This window comes from Dasypus novemcinctus, chromosome 17 (assembly GCF_030445035.2).
Source record: "Dasypus novemcinctus isolate mDasNov1 chromosome 17, mDasNov1.1.hap2, whole genome shotgun sequence".
NCBI classification, from domain to species: domain Eukaryota; kingdom Metazoa; phylum Chordata; class Mammalia; order Cingulata; family Dasypodidae; genus Dasypus; species Dasypus novemcinctus.
Genome location: NC_080689.1, coordinates 19,825,249 through 19,842,181, shown reverse-complemented (window position 1 = coordinate 19,842,181; position 16,933 = coordinate 19,825,249). Strand labels below are relative to the sequence as shown.

The window sequence follows — 16,933 nt, the reverse complement described above, 5'->3', positions numbered from 1 at the left end:
ATTTATAATTTTTTAAAAAATAAATTGAGATTCCAGCACTATCTCAAAAAGTAAGTATGACAGTAGCTTTTTGTTTCAAATCTTCAGATAAGTTACTGCTTTAAGAAATAACTTAGGGAAGCGGACGTGGCTCAACTGATAAGAGCGTCCGTCTACCATATGGAGGGTCCAGGATTCAATACCCAGGGCCTCCTGACCCGTGTGGTAAGCTGGACAACACGCATGCTGCTGCTGCGCGCAAGGAGTGCCATGCCAAACAGGGGTGCCATGCCACACAGGGGTGCCCCGCATAGAGGAGCCCCACGCGCCACAGGGAGAGCCACCCCACGTGAAAAAAAGTACAGCCTGCCCAGAAGTGGTGTTGCACACATGGAGAGCTGATGCAGCAAGATGATGCAATAAAAAAGAGATGCAGTTTCCTGGTGCTGCTGACAATGCAAGCAGACACAGAAGAACACATAGCAAATGAACAAAGAGCAGACAACAGGGGGAGGGAAAAGAAATAAATAAAAAATAAAATCTTAAAAAAAAAAAAAAAGAAAACTTACTTTTTTATTTATCTCTGGAGTAATGAGAGAAATGGGTAACATGAAAAAAGTTCCCATATAACATCTTATGACCAAAAGGTTTTGAGAAAATAGTAGGTGTTTCTTTAGGGATACTAATAGTTAAAAACAGTAGAAAATCCAACAGTGAGTGCCAGAATGATTTAATTAATTTCTTTTGAGTCATTCAACAGATATTTACTGTGCAAGGCATAAGCAACAAAGTCTCTGGTGTGTGGAGGCAAGTGGAACCAGAGATTCAATTTGTAAAAAGTCTGATTTATGCTTGGGGTTAGTTCTATGTTGGGATCTGTTAGGGACACCATAACGCTTAGGAAAAAACCAACAAAGTCACAATTTGAACCTGTGTGGTCCAGTTAGTGATAAAATGCTACTCTAGGCTACCATTCTATAAGCAGGTATTATTAAACTTTTTTGTTCCACCGACCCCCATTGCCAGTCAGGTGAAAACCACAGATCCCTTACTAAGTTAACGCTATACTGTGTATTATTTAATAAATATATTACACCCGCACCAACACATCCCCACAAGAGTAATGTTTCTTTGAATTTCAATTAAAGCTCAAAGGCCCTTTGTTAAGAACCCCTGCTATAAAGGGTTCTATTGGGTGTAACAATGAACAGGTAAGACTGTGGCTAAATACCAAAGGTCTGAGATTTTTACTGAAAAAACTATCTAAAAAGTAAAATAAACAGGCAAACAAACAAACAAAAAACCCTCCCAAATGTCCCAGGATCAACAGTGTCAACTGTGTATTTAAGGAAGACAGAACCCATGAATTATATATGAATGTTATAACAGAATTTTTCACCTTAGGAATTTTTTGATCCCAACAATTTCTTAGAATTTAAGCTAGATCATCACTGTGTTAAAACACAAAGGTGCAAAGTAAGTATTATTGTGCTATTTTTACTTAATTCATAGTTTTAAGTATTTTAAATATATAAATTTCCTAGAAAAGAAAAAAGACTAATTTTTGAAGAGTCATACTACAGGCCACGCAACTTCTATGACTAGCATTAAATCTTTTGATAATATGCTCTGAAACTGTGATAGGCTATACATAGCTTTTGCTCAAAGAAGATGGCTCTCTTGTTACTTTTTTTCTAAATTTTTTTTTTTAAAGATTTTTATTTATTTCTCTCCCCTTCTGCGCCCCCTACCAGTTGTCTGCTCTCTGTGTCCATTTGCTGTGTGTTTTCTGTGACCACTTCTATCCTTATCAGCGGCACTGGGAATCTGTGTTCCTTTTTGTTGCATCATCTTGTTGTGTCAGCTCTCCGTGTGTGTGGCGCCATTCTTGGGCAGGCTGCACTTCTTTCGCACTGGGCGGCTCTCCTTACAGGGCGCGCTCCTTGCGCGTGGGACACCCTTGAGTGGCAGGGCACTCCTTGTGCGCATCAGCACTGCGCATGGGCTAGCTCCACATGGGTCAAGGAGGCCCGGGGTTTGAACCGTGGACCTCCCATGTGGTAGGCGGACACCCTATACATTGTTCTGCTTCCCCTAAATTCTATTTTGAACAGCAGTCTGATCCACAGTCTCAGAACTAACATTAGAAAAGGACTCCTTTCACTGAGATCCAAAATGATAATAAAATTTTTATTAAATTTATGAAAACTCATGCTCTTTCTCGTATTTTATATTAATCTTAGCATTTTACATTTGCTAGAGAGATAAGGAAAAAAAGTTGCCTTTTCTACCTTCATGATGTCCAGTCGCTCCTCATCACAACGTACAAACACACTAGAGGACGATGAAAGAGGCAGTGAGGTTGAAAGTGTCACAGCTTCCTGGGCAAGACGGCGGGCTCTCGCAGCACTATTTGCATCATTTGCATTTTTCACCTGAGACATGTAGTGGTAATTTACTTTAAAACCCAATTTCCCATCTTCATCTTCAGAAACCATCTCAAATGTATCTTAAAAACAAAAACAAAAACAAAAAACCAAACCAAACCAAAACAAAACAAAACAAAAAAGAAACAAAAAAACACTGAAAAAAATGGAACCGGAATAGAATATAGTTGTTGTAATGGCAAAAATCACAAACAAATCACTTGCCCTTCTTCCACCCAAAATGGAAAGACTGCAACATGGAAGAACAGCAAACTATAAATGTTTATTCAACACATACATATCATATGCATATTAACACTGCTGGATAGATGGAATATGTAATGGAAGTAAAATCAATAACTGATTTCTAATTTACAGTGTCGATACATTGGTCAAATAGCTAAATGACCCTGCAAGGTGGTAGACAATTTATTCTTAAAATAAGTGGTATATAATTCAGAATATGAAAAGAAGTATTCTCATATTTCATTTTTAAAAAATAAAGTCTTTATACATTTGCACTGATTTGGAATCAAATAATAAAAATGTAGGTTGATGTTTACTTTTGCATTATTTTCCGAATTTCAGTTAATAAAATAAAAGATTATTAGGGTAATGGTTACCTGACTTGGAAGAAAGTAAATTTTTTCCCAAGTACTCTGATAAAATATAATTAATGAACTAATTTAAAATAACATATTCAGGCAGATTTGGTAGGAGCTAAAGCTATTCTTTACTTATAAATCATTTATTCAATGAAAAGAAAAAAGTAAATTTGAACTTCATCAGTAATTCAGATTAAACCCACCCCCAGTAATAGTTTAGGAACTCACTAAGTGTAAGGTGCTCGTCTAAGCTCTTCAGGTCAGATGATAAATAGGAACCTGTACCTGCCTTTGCGGAATTAACACAATCTAGAGAATGGGGAAGACCTATAAAGAGTCACAGGTCTGTGCACTACAGTGTTACATGTTATACATGTTCTAGTTACATTTTTAACAATGTGGTAATGAGGCTGGCTCAATGCAGAATATGAGTATTACAATCTTGTTCATGGTATTACTTTGTTAAACAAATCTTTGAGAAAGAAAAAAAATCTCAGTTCATTTCTTGTAAAATCTATTACCAAGTCTAAGTAGAATCTAATTAGGTATTATTAAAGCAGTGGTGAAAGCTCACTTTAAACAATAATACATATAAATGTCAAAATTACTGTATTTTAATAAGACTACATTTTTTAACCAGTGAATTTGTAAACTGTAGTTATTTCATCTGCCCAATTCTGCGGCCTTTCACATACTACAGGGATAAATTTCCTTTGAATTTTATAAACAGCAATTTGCCAGACAAAAAAAATGGGCTGAAAGATAGTGGCTAGTTGTTAACAGTGCATATCCTGTGACTCAGCAATTCATCTTCTGGTAATCTGTTCTAAGAAAACAATCCAGGATGTACGCAAATATTTATATGCAATTATGGTCACTGAGATGTTGTTTATGTCACTGAAAAAGTGGGAAAAGCCTAAATGTTCAGTTATTGATTAAATAAATGAAAGTAATATTGTAAGATGGAATATTAGGCAGTCATTATATATCAAATTTTAGAAGAATCATGATATTGGAAAAGGTTTGACATAGGTAGAAAATGCAGTTTATTAAAAAAAGTATCAACAGAAAAAACATCTATTTTTTTCTAAATTATTCTAAAAGTCAATGGAGAGTGAAAGTCAATTAGGTTTAAGGTCAGCCTAACTTTGAGTTTATGACTTGAGAGAACCATCTGGACTGGCTGACATTAATCAAGGGACCTAGACAAATGACTATAAATTTCTTAGAGGTAATAATTTTAAATCAGAATCTCTCTTATACATATAGAATCATAAACACATGTACATATTAGTAAAATGAAACTTTCTGGGTTGAAAGGATTAAAGACTATGTAGAAATGGAATGGAAAGTAAATACTTTCAACTACATGAACATTTTTTAAAGCCATAAACAGACATATTTGCAATGACCCAGTAAGTGGACCAAAAGCAATTCATTAAAATATTCAATTCCAACAAGTACAAATACCCCAAACACATTTCAGGTAACCTTACTTCTAAGAATCCTAGAACAAATTTACTATTTTACTTATAGAAGTTTGGTGGTTTAAAACACTTCCACAAATTTTTTGTCACTCTATTCAAAAGGTCGAAATTAAGTCTCCTCCTTTTGAGTGTGGACAACATTTTTGTTATACTGGCAATCATTTGTAGTATTAAGGTATTGTTGAATAAACACCAGTGGTTAATCAATTTTCCAAAAATATGGATGCCTTAGCTAAACTGTTACTTCTTTCTAACATCAGTTTACACTCCTCTATTTTTCCAGTCTTAAGATAATGAACAAGATCTTTTGAAAGATCTGTCTTATTGTTTTCAAATCACTTTCATATATATTGTATCATTTTACCTTTATGGCAAACCTGGGAGATAAATAAGTAGAGCAAAAGCTAAATAATTTATACTGAGGTTTCAATAGACAATATGACAAAATCCAACATTTTTTCAATTCCTACTTTAGTGTTCTTTTTCTACAGTCCTTTGGGAAAAGAGGTACAAACAATAATAATTAATAATGGTCATCAAAATTTGGAATTCAAGTTTTTATTTATGGGCTAACACCTTATGAGGGGTACTGATAAGACCTTTACATAAGTCCTTACTTGTCTAGAGTTTTGGAATATGAAAGGGGAGAACTGAACTATGTGTAACTACCTTTCCCTAAAGGGAGCTCATGAATGGTTAAGAGCAGCAAATGTAGTTCAAAGTCCCAGATCTTAGCTTTCTTCAGGCCGGGATGTAAAGAAATGGAGAGGCAGAGAAAGAACAACACTTTCTACCTGTTTTTTGGACATTTGGCTTTTTGTTTTGTTTTTTCTCTAGGTTTCTACAGTCATTGTATAGAATTCATGATTTCCAAATATATACATATAAATTCGAAACAGATAAAATGATGTTAAAAATTTTCACATAGAGGATAATTTATGTTTAAAAGCTTTAATTTATGATAAAGAAAAAATTTCAATAGCACTATTAAAATAAAGATCTAAACAAATGAAGATTAAATTTCAACTTACCAAACTGTAATTTCTTCATGACAGCCACATATTTTTCTTCAAGTGATTTTAATACTGACAAGGGTTTGGGTTTCATGGCCACCTTCTTTGAGTATTCACCTAGTTTTTTTTCTGTTATTTAATATTTCAAGATAAAGAACATGAGTATACATTTCAGAAGATTAAAACTAAGAACAATCCACTTCTAGAGTATTTAAAACTCAAACCTTACCAAATTTAAAATGTAAATTAGTTTTCATACATTCACTAAAAACAATAGGTAAAGCAGAATTAATGGTATCTTTTGTTGCTAGTATATGAAAATATTAATTTTAATTAAATTCTCACACATAGTCTTAAAGTACTATTTTTTAAAATCTAATACAACAGCATTTTTCAATTTTATGATATGTGGAAGGAAAAGAGAAATTTATGATGCATGCTATCAGCCTACTAAATTTAATCTTAATAACTACACATAGTAGATATAAATATTTTGCAACTAGAGATTATTTTATAATTAACTTGAAAACCTGAGAGAGAACATAAGTTTTAGTTAAATGAACTTTCTTGAAAACCATTAACAACATACAGTGGGAAAAGCGAGGCGATTTTCAATAGGTAAACCATTGAATATCTTTGGATCAAATGAAAAGTAGCTACTGTACCTTGGTTTGCTTGTCGCAAACTGGTGGTGGCTGCATAAACTATCTCAGCAGTCTTTTGAATGTCTGGTACCAAAAGAGTAAGTCCTTCTGGTTCTTGATCAGATGTATCTGGTTTTACTCCTGTTTTAACATTTTCCCTTTTAGATCTGATTTTTTTTTTAATATGAAAAGAAATGCAAGGAAAAATAAGGGTTTAGGAATGAAAGATAAACACCTTCTATAAGTCAACAATTGTGATTAAAAGGCAAAATAATAGTATGTGTTTCATTTGACATACAGATAATATACATCAGAGGTATTAGATTCATTGTTTTTAAAGTTATAATGTGTAAGATAATAAAGAAACGTTTGACTAAGTTTTCCCTTCAAATACAAAGAAAGATAAGAGATAAAAATTGTAGAAATGACAGAATATAAAAGGCTCAGATGTCTGGTATGTCCTTAAATTCACATCTTTAAAAAACAAGCTTCCAGTAATTATAAATATCTAAGATAGAGAAATCACTTCTATATCTAAAAGTGACACATCTCTCCCCTATCTTATGAGAGTTGGGAATCAAAGAACTACATGTGGTTTTTATTTTAATGCTGTTTGTATTTCACTCACAGAGTATTTTAATTTAAAAAAAAAAGTAAAATAAAAGTTTCCTGTTGGGTATCTTAATTAACTATGCTTCCATACACTGAGCCTTTAATTAAACATTAAATTTTAGGGTATAATGCATTGGGCCATACTAAAAGCAGAAAGGTAGTTAAAGATATTCTTATTTCCTAGGTAGGGTCTAAATTGTACCCAGCCTTATATCAAATTGTGTTGTGTGTCATAAAAGTCAAGGTTTCCATGTATAAAGTGTCAAAATATTTCTTTACATTTTTATATGAATGAAGCAATAGTTTATTACATGGTTCCCTGAAAAAAAACCAACAACTAGAATTACCAATTTTCCTTTTTTGTATTTTATCTCAGTACTTGTTACCCAAAGTAAACATTATATTACTGCTAAAATGTTTAAAATCTGTATCTTTGTTAATTTATTAAACAGATAATTTAAAACAAACTGAAACCATACAAAAGAATTTAAAAGAATTAAGCTATGGTATTTATGCTGTGATCTTAAATAAAAGTCATTTTTCTAGCTGCATGACTATCAACAAAAGGACTTGACAATTACATTAAAATAATATTTCACAAAGTGGGCATGGAGCCTTGGAGAACTATAAAAAGAATAGCAGAAGGCAGAAAAGTCCTTAACAAAATATTATTTTATCAACTAAGTACAAATTTGCCACAGAAAACAATCTATGCAGAAGCAATTCAGTGCTTAACTACAGGCAGACAAGAAATAAAGAAGAGCCACTCAGGTTGTGGAAAAGGTAAATGGGGTACAGTATTAAGCATACCTTTTTAAATTTGGTTCCTATAGTTATGAAAAGACTAGTACCCACAGATATTTTCAACTATACAGTATATACTACTTCACCTGGCAAGATGATTTAACTGAAGAGGCACAACATGACACTGAGATACTCTATGTTTTCCCTGAGGTGTAAGAAGCCACTGAACACATGACCACTTTCCTTTGCCACTCAGGGAACCACCTGGCAGATGTTATACTGTATGTCATTTCAACCATCAACTTTTGTGTGTGCACATGTACATGACTACATGTGTTGCATGTCAGTATAAGAGTAAGCCAAATGTTTTGAGAATGAAATATCAGACATTTTTACTGCTAGTGTCAAATAAGATATTGCATCTTTTTAAACTATGAAACAACATTGGGGGCTAGAGTTTAATGGTGAGTCTAACCATTTTCTTAAGAAAGATATGATTCTTGTAGAGGAGCTCAAACAGATTCTCAACTTCTCCATTACCAATAACTATAAACCACCAGTGTCAAACACTGAGAGTCAAGAAAAGTATGTAAGGTGCTTGACAGTACTCCCTTTGAATTTACAAGGACTCTTTAATTGAAAATGATTCTCAATTGTAAATGACTCTTAAAAAAACCCTTTAACTAATAGGGCCACTGAACCATGATAGGAAAACAACCACAAGCAGACTACAACAGAAAAGTTATAGTTATAGCCACAGTGAAATATAGAAGGTTTTCTAGAATCTATCATCAATAAGGTTGATCTATTGTACACTCAAGTAAGATTTCACTTAAAGAAAAGTATTTTGTCAGATAGAGAGGAAAGATATTGGAGTGAAGCTCATTTTATCCAGTCAGGGTATTTTCTCCTTAAAGAAACAAGAACCTCTAGGGTAGAAAGGTTACTGTATCAATGCAATTTAGGGCCTTTCTCTATTCAACACCCAAACATAAGTTATCCTTAGAAAACTACTGACTCTAAATTTCAAGCTATATTCATGAATACTGATTTCCTAACCTGTTTTTAAAAGATGATTAGTAGGAGAAATTCCTATCATTAAAATCATGTAAGAATCCACAGAAGTTTAAATTACTATTTTTCAGACCAATGAGTGAAGGAATGATCATATATATCACATATTGAAGACAATGGTTGAATCATAGAGCAGACATATCTTAGACCTATACTGCAGGTTCTAATGAGAAATTTTTACTTAGTCCTTTTGACAAACATAGAAAAAGGGATCATCTCTAAAAGGTGAGAATACTTCAAATACATGAAGAACACACTACCTGCCTAACGATAACTGCAACTGGTCATTGTCTGACATTAAACTACAGCTAGTAGTTTCTTTTCTTAAAAATGTTGCAGGTTACTATCAACCCATATGTAGGCCCAGCTCATGAAAAAAGGCCATACCTTGGCTCACATCCTGAAGTCTGTGTGAAAAGCTATTTGAGTTCAAGGCACCTAGCTGGAAGTAGGTCTTTGAGACTGACAATGGATCCAACATGGTAAAAGCAATCAGCGACGGCCGCTACCATGGTATCCGCTGCTTTGTGCATACGTTGAATCTGGTTGTGATCACTGCCCTGAAGAAATACGAGGAAGCAACTGAAGTTTCTACTATTGCATAGAGTTATCTGCAAACATTTTCCACTATGCTATGAATTCCACTAATCAGCTAACAAATTAAGCAAATTTAGGCTCTGTGACAGATAATCGGAACTAGGATGTGAGCAAAATGGGCAAATCTTTCCTGTAAAAACAAAAACAAAAACAATAAACAAAAAATCCCTAGCTCTACATTTAATTATATGAACTGCTTCTGCTAATACTACCACCCATATGAATTCAGATATTCGTAAGTCTAAACATACCACATCAGAATTATGCTCTTTTATAATCCATAAACTGAAGACAGCTTAATAGAACCATTTTCTTGGTAGAACAATAGGAAAGACCACTTCAACCCCCTGCACTCCTAATTCTAAAGCCAAAACTAGCACACGGTTGAAATAAACATTTAAAAAGCAGAAGCACTTTGAAAAAGTAAACTGGAGGCTACATCCTGAAATGTCCAGATTCAGAACTTTTAAGGATTTGTAACTTCCAGAAAGATTCTAAAATATGAGAGAATGAAACTACATTTACCTATAAAACAATACATTACATCATACCCCTCAGTTCCAAAGCTCTTTGCAGGAAACAAAGATAAATTATGATTAAAGATTAAAGCAGAAAGATTTTTAAATGGAGAATTGTTTGCTTCTAATATTTCTAGAAAGTATGAAAATAATTCTCAAAAGCACTAGTAAACTGGGCAAAGACTACTATTGGATGAATGCTTTCCATGATTAACTTAAAGCTTAGTTTTTAACTCTATGAATCTTATCATTTCTCTTCAACCCTTCCTAAGCTGAAGTACCAGTTTTAGTATTTAATAGGATTTAAATGAAAGTTGAAAAAAAAATTTTTTTTTTTTGCTTTGGGAATCATAAATGAACAGCATGAGAGAAAGAAATATTCAAATATAGGTATGAGAAGCCTTTAAAATTACCTTGATTTCTATATTAGATTAAAATATAGTAATTTTAAAACCAGATTAAATGCCACAAGGACACAATGAATGTACTGGATGGCATGGCAGAATGAAGTTGCCATAAATATATGCTTCTCCAATCTACCAAGGGAAAACCCAACTAAGGTAATCAAAGAAGAGCTGTTAAAATAAATGTTGGCATCTCTGTCTCTATCACCAAGTAAAATGTTGATCAACAATTGGACTTGTCCAGGGTCACACACCTAAAGAAAGTATTTTAAAGAAATATATGGAAATGACAAATGATTCTTGTGCTAAATCAGGCCTTTTTCATTTTGGAGTTTTGGGAGGCAGAGCTAAAAGAGAAGAAAATAGGAAATGTTTTTCCAACAGAAATAAAATTAAGAAGGTTGAGATGAAATTCTTTCTTAACTGATTGAAGTCCTAGAAGAACCAGTTTAAGGGGGTTAAAAAAGGAATATCTGATAGAAAATATGCCTTTAAGAAGTAAGGCAACAATACCTCAAATAAAAAGGAAGCGAGGTATTTCTACACGAGAATTAAGTTATTATAAAATAAAATAATCTTCCTTCCAACAGGAAGAATTCTTCTGGTATTATAGAAGTTTCAAGATGGCTAAGGAACATGACAATATTTGATACATGCTTTATTGCTGTGAAAGAGAAGCTCAATGTCCAGAACACTTTACACTGAAAGAAGTCATTTGCATCATGTCAAGATTTGCAATTAAGCCTTTTTGAGGGAAGCAGATTTGGCTGAACTGATAGAGCACCTGCCTACCACATGGGAGGTCTAGGATTGACACCTAAGGCCACGTGACCTGTATGATGAGCTGGCCCATGCACAGTGCTGATGTGTGCAAGGAGTGTTGTGCCATGTGGAGGTATCCCCCATGTAGGGGAGCTCCACGTGCAAGGAGTGCACCCTGTAAGGAGAGCCGTCCCGTGTAAAAAAAAAAGCACAGCCTGACCAGGAGTGGTGCTGCATACACGGATGCAGCAAGATAACGCAACAAAAGAGACACAGATTCCCAGTGCCTCTGATAAGAACCCAAGCAGACACAGAAGAACATTTACAGCGAATGGACACAGAGAGGAGACAATGGGAGGGGGAGGGGGGAAGCAGGAAGGGGAGAGAAAAGAAAAATAAATAAATAATTTGAAAAAAAGAGACTTTTTGATTGGCAGCAAGCACTGCTTTCAAATTTTTGGTGAAATCGTCAAATGCTTCATATATTAAATATGAGTATTTGCCTACTGGAGTCTTGCAGGAAAAGTCTGCATTGAAGATAAGAGGCAAAATAATTATCTTTATCCTTCATCCCAGGAAGTTAAGAACTGCCATGTTTATTCAAAAGTGAAACCAAATCGCTATGGCTATACTTCGAGTTCATTTTGAGATAATGCAAACAACAAATGAAACATTCAAGGAAATCTATGAAAATCATTAAGGCCAGAGTCTATATTTGAACCCAAACTTCTCTCTCACACCCCACTCCCAGCTCAGAGACAGACACTCCATACAGACTGCTACAGTAGTCAAAAATACTCCTTTTAGCTCCCAGTAAAAGGGCATTCATTCTAGGAAAAGAAAGACTTTTGCATCTCTCATGCTGCCTTTTTGCTGAGGCTAAGTTCAGGGGCAAATATAGGAGTTTCTTCCCTTCCAACCCCTCACTACAGAGTACTCAGTTCTAATCTTTACCTAAAGAACTGTCTTCATTTGCAATAGAATGTGGAAAAGTTTAAACCTAGGAGCCCTCTCAAAAATAGAAGCTGTGGTGAAGGGAATCAAGAAGAGATTCATGAATCTAATGAGGATACAGCCTAGACTGTAGGCCAGCTAGTTTGCAGTAAAGAACCTGGAATAAGACATCTGGGAGAAGCCAGGAGTGGTGGCAGAACAAATTACCGAACTCAGAAACTATTCTATCAAAGGAGCCACAGTGTGATTTATCTGCAGAGAATTTATGCCACCAGAACATAAATTGTAAACAAAAGAGCAATAGGCATGGAATTAGAGGAAGTAAACAGCTGGGTGTGATTATGGAAAGAGTGAGCGCTCTAGCAATAATACTACTGTCAACCCAGGGTGATTGAGAGCAACATCAAAGACTTAGCACAATGGAGAAGGATGAGGAGGGCACATATTGCACAAAAATAAGCCTGCCAGTCACTAAACAAATACACAAGTGGATGATAACACACCCTGATGAGGGGGAAGGAACCAGTATCCAGAGTGCTATATATATTTCCAAGTTTCCAACAAAAAATTGTGATATGCAAAGATACAGGAAGGATGACCCATACAACGGGGGAGCGGGGGGAGGGGAGATAAAAAAAGAAAAAAAGACCTGTGAGAGTGACCAAAAAGACTGTGAGAGTGGCTTTCATGGAAAAGATTTCAAAAGTGACGTTATAAAAATGTTCACAGAATTAAAAGGACACCATGATTAAAGAAGTAAAGGAAGGTTTGATGACAACGTGTCTATCAAATAGTGAGTATCAATAAGGAGACAAATTTTTTTAAAGAACCAAATAGAAATTCTGGAGTTGAAAAGTGTTTAACAACTGAAATAAAAATAAATTCCAAATTAATACAAAAGGCTCCAGAAAAACTGTGTTTTTAGATTCTGCTAACTTATCGTACAAACTTTCCAAGTCACAATTTTAGCTGGATGATAGCTTTAAAGGAAATAGCAGAGGCCTGTATGAGCATGCATGTAGTCCTACCCTGTAATTCTTGGACCTTAATATATAAAAGTTTGTAAGATTCTAACAAGGCAACAGATGATTAGCCTTACTAGGTCAGTAAAATAAACAAGGACTAGGACTGGTTTTGGCAAACTACTGCCTGGAGTTATATTGAACAGAAGGAAATTCCTAGAGAAAAAAACCTGTAATTTCCAATATTAACACACACACAAACAGTACAATGCAGTTAGCAAGGGACTTAAAGTTTAAGTTATGTGACTGCTAGGAACTATCCTTTCTATTAAGTCCATAATGTAAGAGCAGAGTGCTAATGAATGCCAAATTCTCAATCCACAGAAATGGCAATATGGAGAGAGGACAAAATACAGCTGGAGATGGAAAGGATGAAAAACGCTTTCAAGGCAGTTTTGCCTTGCTTCATTTCCCACTAACATTTGAACTTCACTGGCAAGGCAATCTTTCTAATGCAAATCTGATCAGAGTTCTGCTTAAACATGAACTTCAACTGCTCATTCCTACTTCTAAGAGCAACTCTAACACACTCCATCTTCTAGCTCCTGCTTTCTTCTCCAGCCTGATTTCCCACCACTACCTCCTGCCCACACTATACTTCCTTCTAGAACTTCTTTAGATTCCCTTGTATTTCTAATATGTTATATGCCATTATTAAGACTGCCTGGTTATTGTTTCCCCACATTTGTCTGTTAGCCACTTAGGAAATGGATATAATCCTGTTATGCTCCCATGAACATTCAATAAACACATAGGAAATGAATGAATCAAGTAATGCTCAAGAACATGTTAGATCTCACCCATCTCAATTTCTTCATCAATTTTTAATACACAAATTAGTGTAAAAACAAGGTATACAATTTGGTTTTTGTGCTTAATGGTATCTTTCCATCTCCTCTAATAGAAGGTTTTATGCTTGGGGGCACAAGGAGTGTGAGCTGACCACTATGGCTTCCCTTCATTTTTTGAATTATGTGATCAAAATTAAGTGGGTTTAGGCATTGGCCTTGAAATAGGGTAATCTCAATTAGGTTATTCCCACTAGTAACAGTAAACTTTCTCTTTGTAGTTGGGCAAGATTATTTTCTTAAATTTCATTCATTCTCTGTCCCTGAATATAAAAATAGTAAATATATTCAAAACAAACTTATTTTAATGAAAATCATTATATGCAACTACAATCATCATCTAGAGAGCTGCAGAATACACAGTGAATCCGTTTATTACTTTATCTAATATAACCAAAAAGTTAAATACAATAAAAATTCATTCAAAGGGGGAAAAATTTGCATGTCTTTGTAGAGACTAGGTAAAAAAAAAAAAACAAAAAACATATAAAAATAGAAAGATCTTATTGAAAAAAAAAAGACAGTAGATATATAAACATAATTAGTAAACTAGTACTTAATTTCATAAAACCTATACTAAAGAGATTTACTTTATTCACTCTAAGATTTCATAGTAAGAGAAAAGACAAAAGTATTGTAGAAATTTTCTGAGCTATGGAACATCTGCATATTGTTAAAATTTATTTCAATAAATTCGATTGGAGACTGGATTATTTTATCCACTTTATTAGAATTCTATTATTAAAATGAATATATGGAAAAAATACATCTTAAGTTTAGACAGGCTGGAAAAAAATAGATTTTACCCTTTTTCTTTATGAAGTATAAAGGGAGTTTTTAGTGTGCCTAAGTTTGAAAGGAAAATAAGAATAATGTGTATGTCTTCACTGGTTTCCACATTCCCTAATACTATATATACTAATAGTGTTTCTTCAAGAAAATTTTTTACCTCTCAATCTCTGTTTCCCTGCTGTACATAGTTGCTAAAATTTTCTTGTTTGTCTGTTTCTTGTTTATTATTATTGAAATAATGAAAATGCTCTAATAATGATTGAAGTGATGAATGAACAACTATATGATTATAGCAAATACCAAAGATTGTACACTTTGGATGAATTGTATACTTTATTAATAGGTATCAATAAAATTGATTTGCTAAAAAAAATAGTGCTTCTTCAAAGGTAAAATAGATTTAGTTATTGAAAATAGTTACTGCACAGGGTAACTGTAGTGATTAAATTAAATAACATAAATGAAATAGCTCTGTGAATAGTAATTACTATCTTTATATGCATGTTCTGTTGCAGCATAATTTAGAAATTTGAAGCATGTTTTTTTTTGGTTAAAGTAAGAAGGAAAGAATTTGCAGACTCAAATAAAAATAGAGGTCCAGCTAAATGCAAATCAGTTATCATTTAACTGAAACTGCACTTTAATTTTTAATATGTTTTATACAGAAGTTTAATTTTTTAAGAAATTATGCTACATATGTTTCGTGAACAGGAAACAGATTAAGAAAAGCAAACAGATCAAAGCAGTATTCCAGGTATTCAAAACTTTATATAAACTCGCTTCATTCCAATGAGTATCTTCTATAATTGTCTTAGAAGACAGTACACTGTAACTTCATTTTTGCAGGATACAATTGAAATTATAGCATAAAGGAAATACATAGAATAAAGAAAGAAATTCTTATTTTACTGATTTTGTTTTCACCTTTCTAACATTAAAAATTTGTGATACTGTATTTAACCATGGCTATAATTATAACAAATCATTACCCAATGTTCATCTAAGAAATAAAATTCCCCAGGGAAAAAACACTCAAGGCTTTATAAATTTTCAAGTTTTAGATTAAGCTTGTAGAGTGCATCTCAATATACAGAAATAAAAGGAACAGAAATACAGCAGGAAGATTTCCCCTATACAGACACTACAGCAATTTCAAAGCTCTGTGTATATTAACTGATTTGTCAAAAACTACCTGCTCACTGTACAGAAGTATGGGATACAGATGACCAGGTCAGAGAATGGGACAACTTTGACACCACATTATTTTTACATAATTTCACTGAATTCCTAGATTACCAGTTTAAAAGATTTTTGGGGGCCATGAGGATGGAACCAATGTAACATCATTCTCTTCTCTACAACAGAAAAAGGTATACTAACAAAGAAAATATACCTTTACATTTTCCTTCCCTCGTAATAGAATAGTACGAATTTATAGCTTTTCTTGATCTTTACCAATAGAGTCTTCTTCTAATTTCTAATTCATAGTTCTCACTAGCTGGCATTAGGTTATGAGTTTCAATAAATCAGGATTATCTAAGAAGTCAATTTCTCCCTCTAATGTAAAGGGTGACAAAAGTTATTCCTCTAGTGACCAGTTCTCTGTCATCATTTGACCTACACAGTTTCTCAATTTTTAGGTTTATTAAAAATAAGTGAGAAGTGACAGAGCAAATATAATGAAAAATGGTAAAGAACATTAATTGACTCAAATTACCACTGACCAAACAATAAACTTCTGTTGGCAGTACTAACCAAAAGTAAAGACCTTAAAGATCAGAATTAGGCCTGATAATTTGATCTTTAATGAAAACTGGTAACCACTGAATAGATTCTGCTAAAGAGAAATACTTTTCTAAGTTACTTAAAAAGAGTTTTGATAACAGAACTCATCACCTGAATATAGTGAGGTATAAACCTAATAAAACGAAAATTAATTTAAAAATATATTCTGTGAAGATATTCAACTTTATTGTTATTAAAAAATAAATACCCAATCTTTTGACTTTTAAAGGATTACAGAATGAAATAATGATATGTTTCAAACTGAAACAGATATAATTCATAAACTCCAAAATTCTACTTCCATGAATCTACCCTACAGAGATTTCTACCAGTCCCCTAAAATGTGTTTATGAGGTTATCGTAAACTGGAAATAATAAATAATAAACTAAATATCTGTTATTAAATGTTTATGTGAAATACAACATCTATAAACAAAATGACAAAGATATATATTTGACACTGAAAAAGGTCTTTGACATTATTGTCTAAACTAGCATCTACCTACATAATGGGCAATGTGACAACATTTAAGAAAATCTGCTTAAGTAGATATCTGAGAATCCATGTGAATAAAGGTTTCTGGGAATGGGTATATAATTTTTTTTGTAGGTTTACATATTGCTTGTGTATGTCTTTAGTGTATATCAATTTTTTAAAAACCCACAG

The 16,933-nt window shown here is 33.4% G+C and overlaps 1 protein-coding gene across 19 annotated transcripts in view; it reads right to left on the bottom strand.

Moving 5' to 3' along the window:
- Positions 1-16,933, bottom strand: part of BIRC6 (baculoviral IAP repeat containing 6) — a 285,301-nt gene that overhangs the window by 31,185 nt on the left and 237,183 nt on the right. For 17 of the 19 annotated variants that reach the window (XM_058278359.2, XM_058278361.2, XM_058278358.2 and 14 more), the window contains exons 67-69: positions 6,176-6,321; positions 5,529-5,639; positions 2,271-2,488 (exon numbers count right to left, since the gene is read on the bottom strand). In XM_058278359.2, coding sequence (XP_058134342.1) covers positions 2,271-2,488; positions 5,529-5,639; positions 6,176-6,321 — 475 coding nt within the window. Of the gene's footprint in view, positions 1-2,270; positions 2,489-5,528; positions 5,640-6,175; positions 6,322-8,971; positions 9,145-16,933 lie in introns of those variants that run through there. The other 2 variants (XR_011646085.1, XR_009181110.2) reach the window with 2 other exon arrangements.